This window comes from Ursus arctos, unplaced genomic scaffold (genome assembly GCF_023065955.2).
Source record: "Ursus arctos isolate Adak ecotype North America unplaced genomic scaffold, UrsArc2.0 scaffold_3, whole genome shotgun sequence".
NCBI classification, from domain to species: Eukaryota; Metazoa; Chordata; class Mammalia; order Carnivora; family Ursidae; genus Ursus; species Ursus arctos.
This window is the reverse complement of record NW_026622985.1, coordinates 73732806-73753354: the sequence shown is the minus strand read 5'-3', so window position 1 is coordinate 73753354 and position 20549 is coordinate 73732806. Positions and strand designations below refer to the sequence as shown.

Sequence of the window (20549 nt, the reverse complement as noted above, 5' to 3'; positions counted from 1 at the left end):
AAATAAGAAAAACAAGCACTTACTGGATTCTTAAAGTTTTTATCCAAAATATACTACTTTCTATAATGTGTCTTTTATCTGGTATTTGGTGAAGTTTTCCTATTTGTTTTGTTTTGTTCCTTTTTGTTTTCATAGGTTTCAATTATGTTTAACAAGGGCAAATAAAACTAAAAAACATAATTTATGTTATCAAAATAATTATTGGAATAATCTGATATAATATGTTACATGTGCAAAACATAAATGCCTTTGACAGTATTGGAGAATTCAAGATAAAACACCAAAAAACCTTTATTGTTCAGAATCACTTGTAGAAAAGGTTAGAAAACGTTAAGAAAAACAATAAAACCACATTTGTGCCATAAAGAATACAGAATGATCAATATACGACTGAAAGTCAAGTTATAGGAAGCACCATAGAAGGGATTTATTTTGTTCCCTGGAAAACTGTCTCCCTGGTGACATTACCTAGAAACTTGTGTTTTCACACACGCCAAGAGAGTGCTTTGAAAGGTAAAGAAACAGGCATTCCTATCACGCAAATAAATGGGCCACAGAAGAACTGTATTGAAAAGAGCAGGCACCTGAGCTACTAAAAGCAGGTGCTTTCTACATGAGAAAGAAAGGGCATAAGCTCAGGGATGGTAAAAAGCTATGGTTCTCAAAGTACAGTTCCCGGACCAGAGGCCAGGGATCAGCATCACCAGGAAACTGATTAGACATGCACAGTCTTGGGCCCCACCTGAGTCCTACTGAGTCAGAAATGGGCTGGAGCCAGCAAGCCATGCTTTCACAAGCCTTCCAGAACATTGCACCGCACACTCAAGTTTGAGAATCACTAGTATAAGGAAAAGTAGTGACAGGAGAGGAATGAAAGAAACATGAAGGTGGCTGATGTTAGTAAGGGCAGTGAGCCCTGGTAAAAATGGGGGAGGGGATCATAAGCCCCTACAATGTGCCCACACAATCAGTGACACTTAAAGAAACTAAGATCTAGACGGACGTGAACTCAAGAAGTATAGTAGACTAGACAGGAATTGGATGGCAAGCTGTGGGTCTGATCCTTCAAATCTGCTTTGGCTCAGAGCCCTTTTAAACCTTGGGCTGAGTAGCCAACAGTGGGGCAGGCCCTGTGTCATCTGGAAAAGGGAGGGCTCACAGGATCTTATGCCCTTCAAATCAGACTTCTAATGTCCTGAATTTTTGTTCCTTGGTATTTACACACACACTGACAGTGAAAGTAAGAGTATTGCATCTAGTAGGAAAAGAGAGTGGGATATCCTTCTAACCCTTCATTTCTTTACAGCATATAGATGAGTGAGGTTTTTAAAAGTCATTGGGTCCACCCAAGCTTGTGATGCCTGAATTATTTTTCATTTTGCCACCAAGTGGTCAACTGGTCTATGCTTTGGATACTTTAAAGGCAAACATGTTGCTTCCAGAGGGGGCCTTTTTAAGTCTGTTTTTGGAGAGCTATAGGTATGAGAACACACTTACTTATACAGAACCAGTAGCTGTCTTCCTGCTGTAAGGTTCAACAAAATACCAGAATTGGAGACATCTGTCATTTCTTTCACCACCTGTTACTCAATCTTTTCTCATTTAGGAGAGTTCCTCTGCTAGGAATGCCAGATACTCCTATTCCATCTGTTTGATAAATTGAACGAGGACATGTGATCTAAACTTGGCCAACTGCATGTCTCACCCCAAGATTTTGATTTGGGAGCAAATGATATGAATAAGAAGTGACAGTGTTGAATTCATTTATTGGAATGAAGCAGTGGCAGACGCAGCAGCCTGTAGGATCTGGAAGAGGGGGATCTGGACAAGAGAGTGTGTCCAGTGGCAACAGGAGTGATGGTGTCAGGAGTCGCACCCAGTCTCATGGTGTGACACTGTGGCTTCTTCCACGTCCTTTGATTCCTGTCTGTTTTCTGGTTCTTTAGTCTTCCCTCGATAGCTCAATTCTGTAAGTTACCAGATATGTTTTAAATAAGTTCATTTCCTGCTCAGGTTAGCCAGAATTCATTTCTATTTCTTGCACCCAAGGTCCTTGACTAATTGGTGGAAGGTTGTGGGAAGTCAAGAGGGGGCAAGAAATAATGAGTTTGACATTAAAGATGTTGAATGTGACAGAGAGTTATCTAAATAAAAGTAGTTCATATGCAGTTAGAGAAGTGGATGGGGTCCATGAGGAGGTAGGCATTTCATAGCCATCTCAGGTTTAAAGTTCTAGAACCTGGAAGAGGTAATCACAGAAGAAGATGAACCCTATATGGAAACTGTTTTTTGCTTCCCAGCACCCACCTCTCCTGAAAGAGTATTCCTAACTTCTTTTGGTAATTGATTTTTCTTCTTCTTCTTCTCCTTCCCCTCCTCCTCCTTCTCCTCCTCCTTCTTCTTTTTTAAAATATTTTCTTTATTTATTTAACAGGGGGAGAGAGAGGGTGCAAGTGAGCACAAGCAGGGGGAGCGGCAGAGGGAGAGTGAGAAGCAGGCTACCCACTGAGCAGGGAGCCCGACGCGGGGGCTCGATCTCAGGACCCTGGGATCATGACCTGACCTGAGCCGAAGGCAGACGCTTAACTGGCTGAGCCACCAAGTGCCCCTTGGTAATTGATTCTTGTCCATACTTAGCTATGAGCTTTGGAAGACTGACCTCTTACCAGTTCTAGAGATAGATACCACTGGCTTAATTCAATCAATAGAAAATAGTTGGGCATAAAATCTGATCAGAGATAATGAGATTTGTGCAGATTTTTCAAGAACTTCTAGGGATGTGATCTGAGGATATAATGTCTAGTATGGCCATAGCCATGTTTAGACATGAGAGAAGACCCACACTGCCCAAAGGCTCCAGGGTGGAGTCTGAGGGAGAAGCAACAACTAGAAGACATAGCAGTGAGATGGAGAGGAAAGAGGGAACATCAATTTAGTACTGAATCAAACTGCAACTGAAGCAAAAAACAACAACAACAACAAACAAAAAAACTCAACTTTTCAGTTACATCAGCTAGCAAATCCCCTTTATTTTAAAATCCAGATCAAGTTGTGTTTTTAACACTAGTAATATAAATTGTTCTAACCATTAAAACCCTTCTCCTCAACTGACATCCTTCCCACCTCCCACACTGATTAAATTCATTGTTTATAATATGAGTGAATTGGGTTATATCAGAATACACAACCTGATGGTCTATGAGTTGAATCTGACCATAGAATTTTTATTTATTCGTTTGGCTGACAGAGGGTTCCTTTTAAAAAAAGTATTACCTGTCTATAAAATTTGGGAGCTCTTCCATTAAAATACATATATTTGTATTTCTTTTGAAGACTCAGAAGATCTGATAATACTGAACCAGATTTCCAAAATGGCAACAATCATCTTGAGCTGAGTGGTTGCTCTTCCCTGTAACAGGGCATACACTTCCCATTTGCCACAGTCCCTGCCACTTTCTGTTGCCTCACCTTTAGTCAAATTCTGTCAGATCTATTACCCACCTCTGGAAGGAGTTGTGTTTGCAACACCTTATGGTCTCTTAAATTATTTCAATTAGGTAAAAAGCAAACAAAGAAATGCAAACATAATGCAGGGAAACTGCTAATCCTGGAAGAAGAAATAACACAAGTTTAAAGGCCTAATCATACTCTGTAGATCAGGCTTATAGGAATTTATTTGGGGCAGAACATGATCTGATTATGAAAATACCCAGAGCTCTGATAATAGGCATTTTACTTTATGGGTAAGCGGATTTCTTCATTTGTCATTGGGTGTAAAAATACCTTTGTAGGTTAAGAGCAGCTAATTGTATAAGAATTAATATCATGAACTTTACAACCAGATAGACCTGATTTTAAGTCCCAGGTCTGCCCCTTGTTTGCTGTGATAATAGTGCCCATTGCATATGGTTGTTATGTATATGAAGTGTTAAGATGTGCCAAGTACAGCAGGTGGCATATGGACATTTATTATGATAGACTGGCTATTGCATGAGCTTATATTCTAATCATGTGTAATAGTTTTGATTGAGGAGTCTCAACTTGTAAGATACAAATAAGAAAAAAAATCTTACTTTTTCCAATTACCACTACTATCCCACTCCATTGACTGACCTACCTTCTTTCTTAATGGGCCTGACTCCCTTAATGACATTAAAGCCTTTTGTCATCACACTTTAGTCATTGCCAGTTATAAAAGTCTCATTTTCAATATAAAGACTTGGGTCTATTCACTAAAAGTTTAATTTCATATTGGATCCAAAGCTTTCCCCACTGATTTGTAGCCCTTAGAGTTTATGATGGATAGAGAGAGTGATAGGTTTAATTCTAAAACAGCTCTTACAATTCCCGGCCTCTGGTGTATACACATTATGACTCCAGTTATTCAAGCAAACACTAATCTAGGTGTCACTGTGGAGGAATTTTGCAGATGTGATTAAGGCCCAAAATCAGTTGACCTTAAATTAGGAAGATTAAATCTAGGTCTAGGGAAGACAGAGAGACAAATCCTGAGAATGATTCCAGGTGTGGGAGATTCTGCATTGCTGGCTTAAGGGACAGAGGGACCCACGTGGCAAGGAACACATGTAACCTCTGGATACGGACAGCAGCCCTTGGCTGACAGCTAGCAAGAAATGGGAACTCCAGTCTTCCAGCCACAAGGACCTGACTTCTGAAACAGCCTGAATGAGCTTGGAAACCCAAGCTTCCCCAGAGCCCCCAGACAGAAATTCAGTTTGAGCAACACCTAAACTCACTCCCAAACTCACTCCTCTTGATTGGAGACAGGAGGGGGGGGGGCGGGAAGAGATCCCTTTTCAGTGGTTATCACGGTTGATCTATTTCACTGTCTACCCTTGATGTAGATGGGGTCTCCTCAAATCAGTACTGACAATGAAGCAGCTGTCTGGAGCCCAGAGTCTCAGCTACCTTTTCCATGGGAGCCTGACATATTTAAATCTTTCTTCGGGGACCTTTTGATCCCATGCTGATTTCCTGATAAGCCTTTTGAACCTAGTTTCTTCTACCTTCTATAGCTTTGATTCTGGAGGTTGTGACATGAGACAGACGTTTAGTCCTAAGATATACCTCAGTGTCTCTAGCTACAGATAAACCTCTAAGTCTCGGCCCTTCTCAGCCTGGCTAATCTCACCAACTGCAGTGTCTCAGAAAGATTTTCTCCCTGTCTGGTAGGACAATGCCATTCCGTAAGCCCTGCAGCTAAGCAGACATCCAACCAGGTAAGCAAGCACCTTTCTCTTCTTCTTGAAGTCATATCCAAACATCACAGGCGATCACCTCAGAGAGGAGAAACTGTGGATTCCTTTGCCTTCCTCCCTTGAGAGCAGAGGGGAGCAGGTAGCCTGTCCTCATGAGGAATACAAGCTCCATTGGTCAGCTCTTCTTTCTCAGTGTCCTCATACCTGTCTTGCTGATGAGTATGTGAAAGTCTAAGGCTAAGAAAGGGGCTTTCTTTTTACCGAAACATGGAGAATTTAGAAACTGCATTATTTGATAACCTTCAGGGACAGGAATGATACCATCATTATTCTGCTATAAATGTAATGATGTATGTTAACATTTTTGAAAGGGTCTTATTCATATATGCTAGAGCATAATAATTCAAAAAATAGAACATCTATTTGATATTGAATCTAGCTTAGAAATATCATTTAATTGTACTTGTAGGCAGGGGCATCTGGGTGGCTCTGCTGGTTAAGCATCCAACTCTTAATTTTGGTTCAGGTCATGATCTCGGTGTTGAGATAGAGCCCCAAGTCAGGCTCCACGCTGAGGGTGGAGCCTGCTTAAGATTCTCTCTCTCCCTCTTCCTCTGCCTCTCCCCCCACCCCCATTCGTGCTCTCTCTCTAAAAAACAAACAACAAACAAACAAGCCTTCTAGGCATTCTGCTAAGTGAGGTGATCAAAGATCTAGGTTTTGGCCTAGAGAAACTCTGTGTGTGTGTGTGTGTGTGTGTGTGTGTGTGTGTGTGTAAATGCATATGCAAGTAGTAGAGAGAATGAGAGAGAAAGAGAAGCAAAGAGGTAGCACAGAGATGGAAAGTAAGCTCCAGGAATAGATTATTAACCAACTCTAATGTCATAGTGAAGATACCCCCAAGGATTTCACCATCTCGAACAATACCATGCTAATGGGTAAGGGAATCCACTCTATTTAAGATAGGATTTGAATGAGGTCAGGAGTGCTTATTCTGGTAAAAAAAAATAAGTGGTTTCATTTAAAAATATACTTCAACTAAACATTTTAAGATTTAAATATGTATATTCTTTCAAATACTTTCTTGGCATAATGAATCTATGTACTTAGCCTGATGAATCCATGTATTTTCTTTGTTTTTGAAAAAGCAAAATACAACAAAACAAAAAGTAAGTAAACAAACATCAACTTTTGATCAAGTCAGAGGCCTCTCTGATCTTCTGAGAAATGGGATCTCACTGAGAATAGACCATCACTCTGTACCCTTGGATCTTGGGGCAGTTTTGAAAAATCTGTTTTCAAATTAGAAAGATGAATTGCAGGGATGTCTTTTACTCTTTTTTGAATATGAAATTTAAACTTTATAGCATTTGTTACTAAAATATAAAAAGTGAAATCTTTATTCTGTGGGCCTGCAAAAGCAACTTTTGAAGTAGGATGTATCTATCAACATACTTATTAGAGGCATTTTTTTTTCCCTACAGTTTTGGAGAGAGGCTGAAAACCAATGCCAGTATGGTTTAGATATTCATAATTGTTTACACATGTTTCAATAACAAAATACATTTGGGGGGTTGGTTCTTTACTTTTAGGATTTAGGACAGCTGGAAATTATTATTATGGTTAAAAGTGTTCTTACTGGATAATGGTGTTAAAAAGAATATAATCTTTCAGATGCTTCCTTCTAACATGGAACACAAATTATTTTATTAAATTGAGTTAAATATGGATTGGCTATTGTCTGGTCAGTTACACATGAAGGTATCTAAGGAAATAGGTTCTCAGAGAAAGCATCAAATAGAACATGACTGTGTTTATTATTAATTGATATTATTATTGTTATACAGAAAAACCTTAGTACTCCTTCTAAGGGCTAGATAGTTAATATTCCACATATTGCAGTGACAGATTCTAATTAAATATTTAAGAAATGGGACATTGTTTCCAATCATGATACAATGTATCAAATACCTTGGAGATGTATAAAAATTCTTTTGATATTTGCCAAACCAGGAAAAAAAGAGTGATTAATAAGGGAATCTGTGGCTCCCAGAACCCAGAGTGTTTCTTGTAAGGAGCCAGACTACATTAAGAGCCAAGAGGAAGCAAGGTTCAAAGGAAATTATTCTAATATTTGTGCTCTGGTTATGAAAGGGGTGAGAGGCAGCATGTGGCCAGTTGGCAAGGAGGGCTGTGGGCCAGGCAGAGGGGTTAGTGTGATCACAGACAGACTTAGCATGGGAAAGAGGATGCCAGAAAGTCCTAGGCAATGCATGCTATTTTGGGGGCTTTCCATGAATCATTTTTTCATTCTATGCCAGTGTTGACGTAGACAAATGTATTTGTTGATTGGCTATTGAAAATTTGCAGATTACCAAAGTAAGTCTCATCTTTGGGCACATCACTCTCAAGGAGGTTTTGTTTTGTTTGTTTGTTTGTTTTTAATAATGATTTACAACTACCTCTAAATATAATGTCTTTTTTCCACCAAAAAATTTTTATTTATAGTTTTTATATTTTGTTATATCAAGTAGATGCCACTAAGACTTAAGAAATAAGGGTATGAAAATAGCAGAGTGCATGTTCTAAAGAAGAAATAGAGATCTCTTTTTAGTCAAGCAGAGTGGTCAGCAAATTTGCAATTGATCATTCATTTAATACATTTAGAAAGAGCAACTTTGCATTGGAGACTTAAGGATATGGAGCTGGTTCAAGATCTCAGGAAACAAGTCTAGGTCTAGATTTCAAAAGTTCTTTTACATAAGGTACAACTAACTGTCCAAAGGTTTGATAATCAGTCCATAAGTTCTCATCCTCACTATGCTGCTGATTGGCAATGAACCTTGGTAAGTTATCAAGGCTCGATCTTGGCAAGTTATTGAAGTTTATTCATATGTAGGATGAGCGGTAGGATAGCCAAGACCTCCCCAACTCTGAAGTTTAGTGTGAGATTGGAATACAAGATTCACAAATGACTTTAAAATAAATCTATCTGCTGCCCACAGAGCTATTGGTCAATCCTGCCGCTAGAGACACGCCTGGCAGCTCATACCCTCCTCTACTGGTATTTTCCCATTAATGGCCTGGGCCACTGGAGCCCTTCCCCCTCACAAAATCATGGCAGGGTCCCCTGGCATACTCATCCCCCTCCTCAGGACCCTTCTCACTGTATTAAACATCATATGTTAGGAGGATTTTTATATGTTCTCTGTAACGTAACCTCACTTGTAAATTTTCTTCTATAGAAAAAAAAATAACTATATGTTCTAAATAACAACCTACAAATTAACTTTTGGGACCAAAGTCTTTTGGAAACCATATATTTATTTCAGCATCTTGGTTTGGAGTGGGATGCAGTGACTAAGAGCAGAGCTTGTAAGGAGCACAGCCTGTTGCTAGTATGTAGCAGAGCTCTGAAACCAGGCTGCCTGGATTCCCCAAAGGGTTCTCTCTGCTACTTGTAAGCTATATGACTGTGGGCATGTTCTCTTAACTCCAGTTCTCCATCTGTAAAATCACTGGGCATTATCAAAGTATCTGCCTTGTCAGTGTTTGGTTTTGTTTTGAGAACCGAATGAATGAATGTAAAGCAATTAGAAGAGGACCGGGATATGGTAAGCCCTGAAAAAATGTTAAATACCACACACTTTAAATAGTCTCAAAAGTGGCAAATTTCTCATCTGTGAAGATGTATTATTAGCATTTGGGAAATACCCAAATGTCATTTGCAACAAATTCTGATTTTAAACAAGTCAGGGAGAGGTTAGCAGTTTGGGTCGAAATTATGATGTGAATGCATAGAATGGGACACATTTTCTCATTTATATCATTATCAGGTATGAATACATTTATTGACTTTTGAAGTGATGGTTTTCAAAAACGAAGGTGCTTTTTGAAAGAGATTATACATACTAAAAAATTAAATTACATTATAGTTACACCTTCTGTCTGATGTTACTATAGGTATCTTTGTCCTTTGCTGCTCATTTATAAAAACGGCACAGGGAACATTGATTGCCTTACCTTTAATGGAATCTACCAGATAACATCTGTGAAAGGATGTCCCTGCGCTTGGCAAAGAAATACTTCCTCTCTTTTTGTGAAATAACTCTCTAATTCTCAGTATCTCAACGAGACTGCTAATATGATGACATACAAAATTAGTTGTGCAACTATCGAAATTAAAACACATTCAGGACAAATTTTATACTTAATTCTAGAAGTTTTATTTATTACATTTACTATAAAATTTATTGTATAATTTAGCACAGGTGGTTGCTCTGCAAAGCCCTTCATGTTTTTATATCTTATTAAATCTATCCTTAAATATAAGCAATTTAAAAATCTCCAATTCAGTTTACTAGACCTGTTTTTTTTAAAGCTTATTTTAAACTTCCTACTTATACCAACCCGAAGGCATTTTATTTATCTGTCTATTTATATTTTGCAAACGTGTATATTGAGCTTTGTCTGTGGTCAGGCACTATTCCAAACTCCAACAGTATTAACTCAGTTTTTCCTTAAAACCACTCTATGGAATCAGTACTATTACGTCCCTATCTGAGGATGAGAACCCTGCCCAAGTTCTCAAACATGTAAGTGGTGAACTGTGACTCAAAATCAGAGCATACAAATAATATTTTGATCAAAGTATTTAAGAAAGGTTTTTCCACTTAAAGAAAAAATTTCCCTTCCTGGTGTTCCTTAAACCTGTGAAATTGGGGTCTCTCAACTCTAACAGTAATTTAACTTTAAAATAACTCAGGAGGTATGGAAAAATCATTCTCAAGCATTTGGGGTGGGGTGGGGGCGAGGTAAAAACGCAGGAATGTCAGGGAAAGTCTGTCCCCCCATTGCTGAAGAATGAGATCCTAAAGATTTGAGGGGCCACTGGGGTGAAGAGACCTGGTCTGCTTTGAAGAATGAGGTCATGTTCAATGTTTTAAACTCATTAGTCCTGCCTTAAAAAAGGATGTGGATGAAAAAGAAAAAAAAAGACAAATTAGCAGCATTTTCAAAAGAAGTTAAATATGTCAGGCAGTAAAGCATCCTAATTCTGCCTTCAGGGAACATATGTCAAACCAACTTGCAGTTCTGCAATTCGTGAAACCATCTGCAAGGAATACCCCATCCCTCATTCTTGTTCCTACAATACACACCTATTGAAAGAAATGTTACAGTTGGTCAGAAGCATGTGGAAATTTTCTCAGCATTACCTAATTCAGCCATTGGGCCAAGCTTTCTTTGAACAAAAAAACAATTTGTTATAGCCTGATGAAAGAAAGCACATCAATGGCTTTGACTAATGAGGACAATATAAACAGTCCAAATGACGTATTATTAATTTTCCCTGTGTTTCCAGGACCACCATTACCTACAACTCATTACCCCTTTCTGAGCCTGTGAGAAGAAAACAATGGCCAGGTGGCTCCTCATAGATATTTATTTCCAAGGCAATATTAGATCTGGCGGCATTTTGCTTTGAGAATCATAATAATTGCTGATTCTCCGTGCTAACAGAGATCATTGAAAAACCACACATGATTCCAAATGGTATATTGTTATACAGATACTATTTTTTTTATCATGAAAACCACAAATGAAATAACATATATAAACAGGAGAGTTTCTAGGATAAAGTAGGTACTCAATAAATTGAATTATAATCATGTTTATTTATGCCAGAAGTGAAACCATCCTTATTCTGCTTGCTGCTGCTAGTGATATTCTGCATAAGACTGTGAGTTACTAGGACAAGAATTTTTTACCCGAGGTTTTTCTAAGTTTGAAACTGTATACAGCATTGTGTATGCTTGTGTATTATTGCTTGGAATAAGGGGCAAAACTTTCATCAGATATGCAAAAGGGTACTCTGCTTCCTCCAAAAGGTAAAAGACCACCGGCCCACAGGAATCGTTTGCTTTAACTTGCCTTATACAGAGCCGAAAATCTGTTGTTTGATGAAGCCAAAAATGCTTTTTTAAATACGAGTCATGTTCTAGGCTTGGTTTGGTAGGGGGAGGAGAACTTAGAAAATGCCTAATCCAGCAGCCATGCTCTCTCCCCTCTTACCACCATCCTCACTATCTTGCTGTATACCTTTGCTAGAGTTAGTTTGCACTTGAGAAATGGGGAAGAAGTGGAGAAAGAGAGATACAAGATCTAGGGGCCCTTTGGAGCAATTAAAGTTCACAAAGAAGTGGGTATCAGGAATTGGAGTTATCAAAAAGAAACCCCATTTATCTGCTTCCCTGTTAGCCACAGCCTCCCTCAAAGTTTCAGATGTCACATTTGAAATCTGGTTACTCTAACAGAATATTTTATATAAAGACCTGTCAGGGTTCTTTTCTATTTCCCTGTACAGTTCACAAATCAGGGGACTAATTCTTAGAATGCCAAAACAGAAACTTCAAACGAAAATCAGTGTACATATACAGCAGAAGGCTATACTCAGAAACTTCTAGATGCTGAAGCCAGGAAGATCTCATTCTCTTCCACATCGTATTGGTGCCGCTGCGCTCATGGTAGTAAAAGTTTGTTTCTTCTTGTAAAGGGAGCAGATGTGACTTAGAGAAACATGGAGAACAGATGTGCTAAGCAAAAGTTCTTATTTAAATGGTAATTTATCTGGCCATAAGTTACATTAACTCATGAGGTGAGTGTTTAACATAGCTCTTTTTCACCAGCTCAGAAAGATAATTTATATAAGCACTAAAACAGATCATGAACTAAAGAACACACCCCTCTCATCTTTGCTGGCTTTTTAAGAAAACAATGCGAAATAAAAATTCCCAAGCCTCAGATGTATGTGAATGCTTACTGGCCACTGAGGAAGCTACCGCCATCAGAATGTCTGGGTGTGCAAACTGCTTGTGGAAATGACATTTCACTCCCCTTGCTGCTACAAAGGCTCTTGAAGAATGCTGGTAAAGCTGTGCTCAGTCCCTGGACACAGAACCTAAAACAACTGCGAAGGGCTTAGTGTTTAAGTCAAGGGCAACTGACAAGACTTGAAAGAATGCCTATAGTCCGGGTCATTGATAATAATACGGATGCCTTTGCTATACATCCTTCAGAGTGAAGTAGAAGAGCAGGGCCAAATTCTCTATTATGCACAATGGGAACTGTGCCTACAGCACACAGTATTAATTTTAGAAGCCCAAGAAAATGTTTGAATTTCCTTTATAATTAGAAGAAAAATACTGAACTCTTCAAAGTGCATGTGTGAGTACATGCATGTATACATATATATTCATCTTTATATCGACACAGTTGCAAAATAGGATTTTAAGTATTTTTTTTTCATGAAAGAAGGTGTCTACAAAGGCCAAAGTGCCTTGGACTCATGAGCATCTGGAATGCAACTGTGTGCATTAGCCCAGGTCACTCACTCTCCTTTCTAATTCCCAACCGGTTCTTCCTGTCCCAATTCCTTTACAATTCCAGCATCCTCGATATTATTGGCTTCTACTTCTTTTGCTGTTCTCTTTCTTTCTTCTTTTTCTCCTTCCCTATATACCTGCAGGTAGGCCCTAGAGTGCATCTTGACAAAAAGAGTTTTCATGATGGTCATAATGATGATGAGGATTGAATACTGACTGAGCACTTCATCATACACTAGGCTTGTGATAAAACTTTATATTTATCATCTAATTGAATTCTTTTTTTTTTTTAAGATTTTATTTATTTATTTGACAGAGAGAGAGAGACAGCCAGAGAGAGAGGGAACATAAGCAGGGGGAGTGGGAGAGAAAGAAGCAGGCTCTCAGCGGAGGAGCCTGATGCAGGGCTGGATTCCAGAACGCCGGGATCACGCTCTGAGCCGAAAGCAGACGCTTAAGGACTGAGCCACCCACGCGCCCCCATCTAGTTGAATTCTTAGAACAATTCTGTGAGACAGGTTCTATCACTAGTTCTACTCTTAAAGATAAAGAAACTGAGGTTTAGAGAGCTTAAATGCCTTGCACTAGGAGACACAACAAATTAGACCAGTTAGAAGCGAGCCAGGACTGAAACCCAGGCTTCCCTGATAGCAATTATGGGATGAGCCTTGGAGTCCGTGGCTTTTAACCACTGGGTTAGGAAAATGGCCTGACATAATTTGCTAAGATGCAAATTTTGTTCTAATAAAATAATCTTGACAGAGCAAACTGACTTTCATCCTGTTCATAGAGCAAGAGAGAATTCTGACATTTACAGTGGAGACATTCTCTTCTACATGTGTGAGAACTAAATGCAGTGTTCAATCACAGCATTCCGGAACCTATTAATTTTCACTCATCAAAGTCAGAGAGATATCATAATAAATCATCAAAGGTGGAAACTGACACGTGAAGAACTTGTTCTTAATACCTTTGAGGCATACCACCAAAATTTTCAAACCCTTAAAATTAAATATAAATATATAAGTTAATTAATACAAATAGAAATAAATAGAAATAAGTACATAAATTTGTAAATGAGTATAAAAATGTAAAATAGCCCAAGACTTAATTTTCTCTTAGAAAGGAGTGGGTGAAGTAGATAATAAAAATCACCTGTATTATCTTATCTGTTTGTTGTGAGGATTCAATAAGGATGAAAGTAAGGTCTTTTCACACCAATGAAGGTGTCACTGAAGTATCATCAAATTGCCAGTTACACAGTACATTCTTCTCAGTATTACATGGTATACATGAACAAAGGGTTTTTTAAATTTTGAAAAAAATATACTGTGGATGTTTTTAATAGAAACAAGAAGGTAGTGAGTTGTGTTAAATAGTGAAAAGGATTAACTGGAAATTGCTAATGTGTAATCAAGCACTTTATTTATTTATTTATTATTAGTATTTTTAAAGATTTTATTTATTTATTTGAGAGCACAAGCAGGGGGAGCAGCAGAGGGAGGGGGAGAATCAGGCTCCCAGCTGAGCAGGGAACCCAATGACACGGGGCTCCATCCCAGGACCCTGAGATCATGACCTGAGCTGAATGCAGGTGCTTAACTGACTGAGCCAACCAGGTGTTCCATCAGGCATAAAATTTTAAAAATCCTGCACATTGAAAAACACTTTAACAATTAATAAAAATAGTAGTTTGACTAAGTAGAATTCCAATATGTAAAATATTAAAACTGATTAAATATTGGGACCAAGAAAGATTGCCAGATATTAGGATATATAAGTTGTCTAGTAAAATATTAGATGTTAGCTCTAAAGAGATACACTATGGAAGAGTCTGATTCCATAACACTCCTCATCAAAATAAGGATTATGAAGACCTCAGAATCTTGCAATGATTCTAGAACATTATAAAAATTATCATTGTACATGACCATGAAAACAAATTCTACTTACCTAAATCTTAACAGGTTAAATTCTGGCTAAATGAATTTCCTAAATAGGTTAATTAGAGCATAAGTGTAATAAGAATTTCAGATTCTATAGTCCAGAGTAATGATTAAGGGGATCAATTTGAAGTCTGTCAGACCTGTATTCAAAGACCACCTTTGATACTAATTACATACATTTTAAAGCCTTACGTCTTCTACAAGTTAAGGGCGGGGACAGTTATTACCTATGTTTAAAGTTGTGAAGAACATTAAATAAGATAAAAAGGTAAAGTGCTTAGGATCATGTCTGACATATAATAAAAGTTCTACAAATGTTGCACTGTATCACCTACAGCATATGACATATTTGTAAGAGCAAAATGCATAACAGAAAATTAATAAACAGTTGTTATCTGGGAACTTTTCACTATGACACAGGCTCTATTGTTGAAAAATTGAATCACATTCTTCCAGTGTACTGGGGTAGGCAAGGTAACCAAAAAATCACTAAAATGAATATCTGATAGATATTACAACTCTGGAAATGAACAAAGGTTTTTTAAAGTAGTCATCGATAAATGCTCTTCTATTCTTTTATTGTGGGTGTTAGCTAAAATATTAGACAATTATCACATGCATTGTTTTGTAACCTTTGCATTGAAAAACAGTACAAAAGTAAATGGAAAAATTATAAAGGATTTCCAAATGCTATAACTGGAGTCATTTACACATTATTTAATAGCTCAGCACATAGATCACTAATTTTTTTTAATAAGGCAGCAAATGTCAGTTTTAAATCTATAGCTAAATGCTGGACAAAACTTTTTTTTAAAATGGGTTTTTTTTTTCTTTCCTTGGTATTTTCCCTTTAGTAATTGTAATTTGTTTTAAAATGAAGGCTGTTTCTAACAAATGGATCCCTGAAATGTAGTCTCCTACGCCTCTGCTATACGACCTTTCTATAGATTTTATTTATGGCCGTATTCTGGCACAACACTTTGGGGGCAAAATGTTTATGAGACCATAGATCATTTATACACATCAATTTCTATGGATGCTATATTGTTATCCATGTCAAAACTTTTTGATTTGGAAAGAGATATTAAAAGAAATATTTCCCCATATGTGTTTTAATTTCCTTAGAACATAAATATATTTTATTAATTCCGAAGCATGACATATTCCAGCCATAATAACAGTTTATTACTTTCTAAATCTTTCTTCCCAACAGCAAAGCATTATGCTATTTATGGGTAAATCAAAATGAAATAAAAGTCTAGGTATGTTATATCACTTTTTATGTTTCATTAAGAATCATGTTTTCTATAATTGAACACATATTTCTGATTATAATTACATTAGACAGAAAAGATGGCAAATTAATGAGATGAATAAAGAGCTGTCATAGTAGTATCGCTGACTATAGAAATGATTAAAAATACAAGGATGAGAAAAGAGCAGAGTGATTCTTCAACATTCAGCATTGAAGGATTACCTCTAACCTATTCATACTTTGAGTAAATCCACTATAGATTTACTAGTGGAAAGTAGAAAAGCAGGCCTGTTATTGGTATATATCAGTGGTTCTCAACTGGGGTCAATGCCCCCCAGCTGACATTTGGCAACATCTGGAGACATTTTTGGTTGTCAAAGTTTGGAAAGGGTATAGTTTTGGAATATACCGGATGGAGGCCAGGGAGGCTGCTAAACTTTCTACAGTGTGCAGGATAGTTCCCCAAAACAAAAAGTTATCAAGCCTTGATATTGATAATGCTGAGGTTGAAAAGCCTCGGTCCAAATCTAGTTGCCTTTTTTTTTTTTAACATTTTTTTTTTTATTTATTTGACAGAGAGAGACACAGCCAGCAAGAGAGGGAACACAAGCAGGGGGAATGGGAGAGGAAGAAGCAGGCTTCCCAGCGGAGCAGGGAGCCCGATGTGGGGGTCTATCCCAGGACCCTGGGATCACGCCCCGGGCTGAAGGCAGACGCTTAACAACTGAGCCACCCAGGCGCCCCCAAATCTAGCTGTTTTATATCAGTCATATAAATTAGCCCTTTCTCCCTCACTGGTAATAACTAAAGTAAGAGTTTCCTTTGTGGCAGCCATATACAAATTCCAACTGGCAATACAATTAGAAACAGACACCAAACTCGGATAGTTAATTATGGCTGAGTTGGTATTTAACAATATTTGATCATATAAATGATACAAAATGCCTAATAGCAAATTAATTAAATTATCTTATTATTTACCAAAATGTCAAAGTAATCGATTTTTTTGACAGGTGTGCCTTGTATTTGCTTTCCCTCACTGATAGTCTTTCAGTGAGAGGTGAAAATGAATAGCTCAGAACCAGAAGGTGAGAGAATGGGAGAAGGAGAAGTTAGGAGGCTTGATTAACCATGCATTGAACACTCTTTTTTGGCTATTTTAAAATAGACTGCCTTTTAGGTTTGCTTAAAATTTAATAATGGAGTCCATTAGTATAAAATCTAATTTATAATATAAGGAAGAAATGTAATTTTTCCCTTTAACCAACAAACTATAATTAAAGTTTAATTCATTTCCTTTGGTTTGCCACATACATGCTTTAGGGGTTCAAATAGAACAGTCTACCATTTAATATGCAATGGTTTGACTCTGGACTTCAACATAAGAATATAGTAAGGCACTATGGTTGTTGATAAAAAAAAAAAAAAAGGAAAAGAACAATGTAGAAGACCAAACATTCGTAAGTCTCATAATGTGTATGTTTAGCTATGAATCTGGAAATAGCCGAGAATTGATAGGATTTCCAAAATTGTATCTCTTACTCTTTGTATTTTGAACTTCATGATGGTATCAGCTTGCAGTGAAACCCAAAAACTCTAATGAGATTAAGCATAAAGGAGAAATAAGGGAAATTTCTCTGGTTTAGTACTGTCACTAGACCGTAGGGTGAGAAAAATCCTACCTCTGTTATTGACTTCTCCCAGTTCCTGAGGCCACTCATGCCTCATTAAGTGCCTAAATCAATTCTTATTATTCATTCATTATCTCTTCAGTCATTTGACAGTTTGTAAAAGGAAGACTAAAAATATACTAGTGCTTATTAAACATTTTTCCATGTTATAAAATATACTACTACTGTGGGACCACACATAAACTTTAAATTAAAACCTTCTGGAAAGAACTCTTATAAATGACTGGAATACTTTTCTGTAATCATCTGTAAGATATATCCCACAAGAATTTTCTAATATTTTTCTTCATATTATAGTAACAAATTCCTAATAATCCATTGTCTCAGGTAATTGCATGAATTTCTGATGAACGTAATATTTGAGAAGAGAAGTATGTCTTGGAAGCTAACACATACTTCCCCACTAATGCTTTTCTCTTATATTATTGACGTATAATTTATATTCAGTATATATAATTTATATATAGCAAAATACATTTATATGTATTTTATATACAATAAGTTGCACAAATCTTAAGTGCACAGTTAACTGAATGTTTTATATATCTATACACCACCTGATTATGGATATTACCACCACCCAGATGGGGAAGCATATCTGGGAAAGAGTGATCAGGCCAGGACAGCAGGAGCATAAAATACACTCTGACAAATAATGGGGAGAGGGGGAGAGAGTACTTATCTGGACATTACGTTTAAGGAAACACGGTATTCATCCTACTCACTGAGACTCAGTCAGCTACTTCTCTCTGTTACTAATCCTCTGTGCTTCAGTGCTCCCAATAGGTTATCAGTCACTGAGACAGGACGTATTTGCAGTTATGCTTTCTGAGTGACTTAGGATATACACTAACATCAATTACCACTTCCCCAGAAGCACCTATAGTTGAGGGTACATGATGTGAGGAAATGTAGAAGTTTATACCTGGAATCCTAACAAAGGGAAGAAACGGAGGAAAGAATCACCAAATAAGACAAAGTCTCTGGGTCACCTTCACCCTCCAAGATCAACAGGGTTACAAAATGATATGTGGTGCTCACAAGAGAAACTACAGCTTTTAGGAATGATTATGATACAAGAAGCCCAGGAAAAATATATCCACTCAGGCAATTGTAATTTCACTCATCTGGTATCCCTTCCACAGAATAGCTTTGTAAATTTTTCTCTAATTCCTTAAAATAAACCCCACTGAACCTCGCTTAAAATTTCAGAGTAGATTCAGGTACAAATCCAAGAAACACAGCACAATTGAACATGGAAATGTAAACTCAAATGTAAAATCAGTTTTATAACTCAGTGTGAGCACTCAGACTTTTTTTTTCAATATTAAGCATAATAAGTCCACTGAGCACAGTACGTGTAGGGAGCAGCCACCACACTACAAAGAAAAGCACTCACAACAAGGCAGCTCACAGAACTGCCTGGGACTCTTTCTCTTTGGAAATGAGACCACACTTCGGATGTGCGAGCATACATGTTTTTCCTAACAATTTTCATTCGGCACTTTTCACCTTGGTTAACAGATCGCTCTCAATTCAATCCGAGTGCAAATGTAGAATTCACTTACCTGCACAAAACCACATGCTGTGAAGTCCTCAAACAAGGGCAGGCTTGGGCGGTCTTCTCTGTAGATGGTAAGTTTGTACGTGACCAGGGTCTCCCCCTGTGCTGGAGATTCATCCGCTACCAGCATTGAGATTTTGTTCATTCCCAAACCCAGAGGGTAGTTGGCAAAGCTAGAGAGAGAGAGAGAGATTTATTCATACATCCATATGAATAAATAAATATTGACGTATGATGGATTCATACATCAATATTTATTTAATGCCTATAATTTGTACACAAAAGCAAATAAGGTCTATACAACTTCATAACAAACTTAAAATATGAAAAAAACTTAATTATGTACTTTGGTATGTCAACAATTATCTTTCAGAGCAAGTCATGTCCTCTAGCAATCACAGGGAAGGAAACTAATATTTATTAACCACTTCTCAGGGTCATACATTATCTCATTTAATATACCAACTCTATACCCAAAGTCCCATGGTAGAGTCAGGGCTAGGATGCAGGTTGGTCTGACTTGAATCCTCTTTTCTTTCTACTAGACTCTCTTAGCTCGCAGGGACACCAAATGCATTTCCTTCCCTACAGCATGGGAACATGAGTATCTTCCTTGCCGTGAACATGGCATGTAATAAAAAGTTCTGTCTTCTGTTCAAAATTATAAACAAATGAGTTGGTGACTCTCAAAAGAGTCAATAGGAAAAAAATCCCATGAGACTAGGAAAATTAGTGTTAGTATGTCCATAAATTGTCACTAAAATTTTTATTCAACCCTTGAATATTCAAAATCTTGAAGAGTTGGGATACGGTAGAAGGAAGCTCCCCTTAATGAGTCTCTTTAATATTTCAAATCACAAGATCCTCTTTTGTTACAACATTGTGACAGAGATTAGATCCAAAGATTGCTAACAGAGTATCCAAAAGCTATAAAGAACTTATCAAACTCAACACCCCAAAACTAAATAATCCAGTTAAGAAATGGGCAGAAGACAGAAACAGACATTTTTCCAAAGGAGACATACAGATGGCTAACAGACACATGAAAAAATGAAAAAAATGCTCAACATCACTCATCATCAGGGAAATATAAATCAAAACCACAATGAGATACATCTCATACCTGTCAGAACGGCTAAAATTAACACAGGAAACAACAGATGTTGGCAAGGGTGTGGTGAAAGGGGAACCCTCTTTCACTGTTGGTGGGAATGCTAACTGGTGCAGCCACTGTGGAAAACAGTATGGAGGTCCCTCAAAAAGTTAAAAATAGAACTACCCTATCATCCAGCAATTGCACTAGTAGGCATTTACCCAAAGAATACAAAAATGGTGATTTGAAGGGGACACATGAACCCCAATGTTTATAGCAGCCCTATCCACAATAGCCAAAATATGGAAAGAGACCAAATGCCCATCGACTGATGAATGGTTAAAGAAGATATGGTATCGATATATATTGGAATATTACTCCACCATAAAAAAGAATGAA

At 37.5% G+C, this 20549-nt stretch overlaps 1 protein-coding gene across 5 annotated transcripts in view; it reads right to left on the bottom strand.

The window, feature by feature from the left end:
* CPED1 (cadherin like and PC-esterase domain containing 1) overlaps positions 1–20549 on the bottom strand; it is a 262492-nt gene that overhangs the window by 102523 nt on the left and 139420 nt on the right. For all 5 annotated transcript variants that reach the window (XR_008956469.1, XR_006410657.3, XM_026510149.4 and 2 more), the window contains exon 15: positions 19062–19230. Coding sequence is in view for 3 of the 5 variants with exons in the window: in XM_026510149.4 (XP_026365934.3) it covers positions 19062–19230 (169 nt within the window). In the remaining 2 variants the exon portion in view is untranslated. The remainder of the gene's footprint in view (positions 1–19061; positions 19231–20549) is intronic.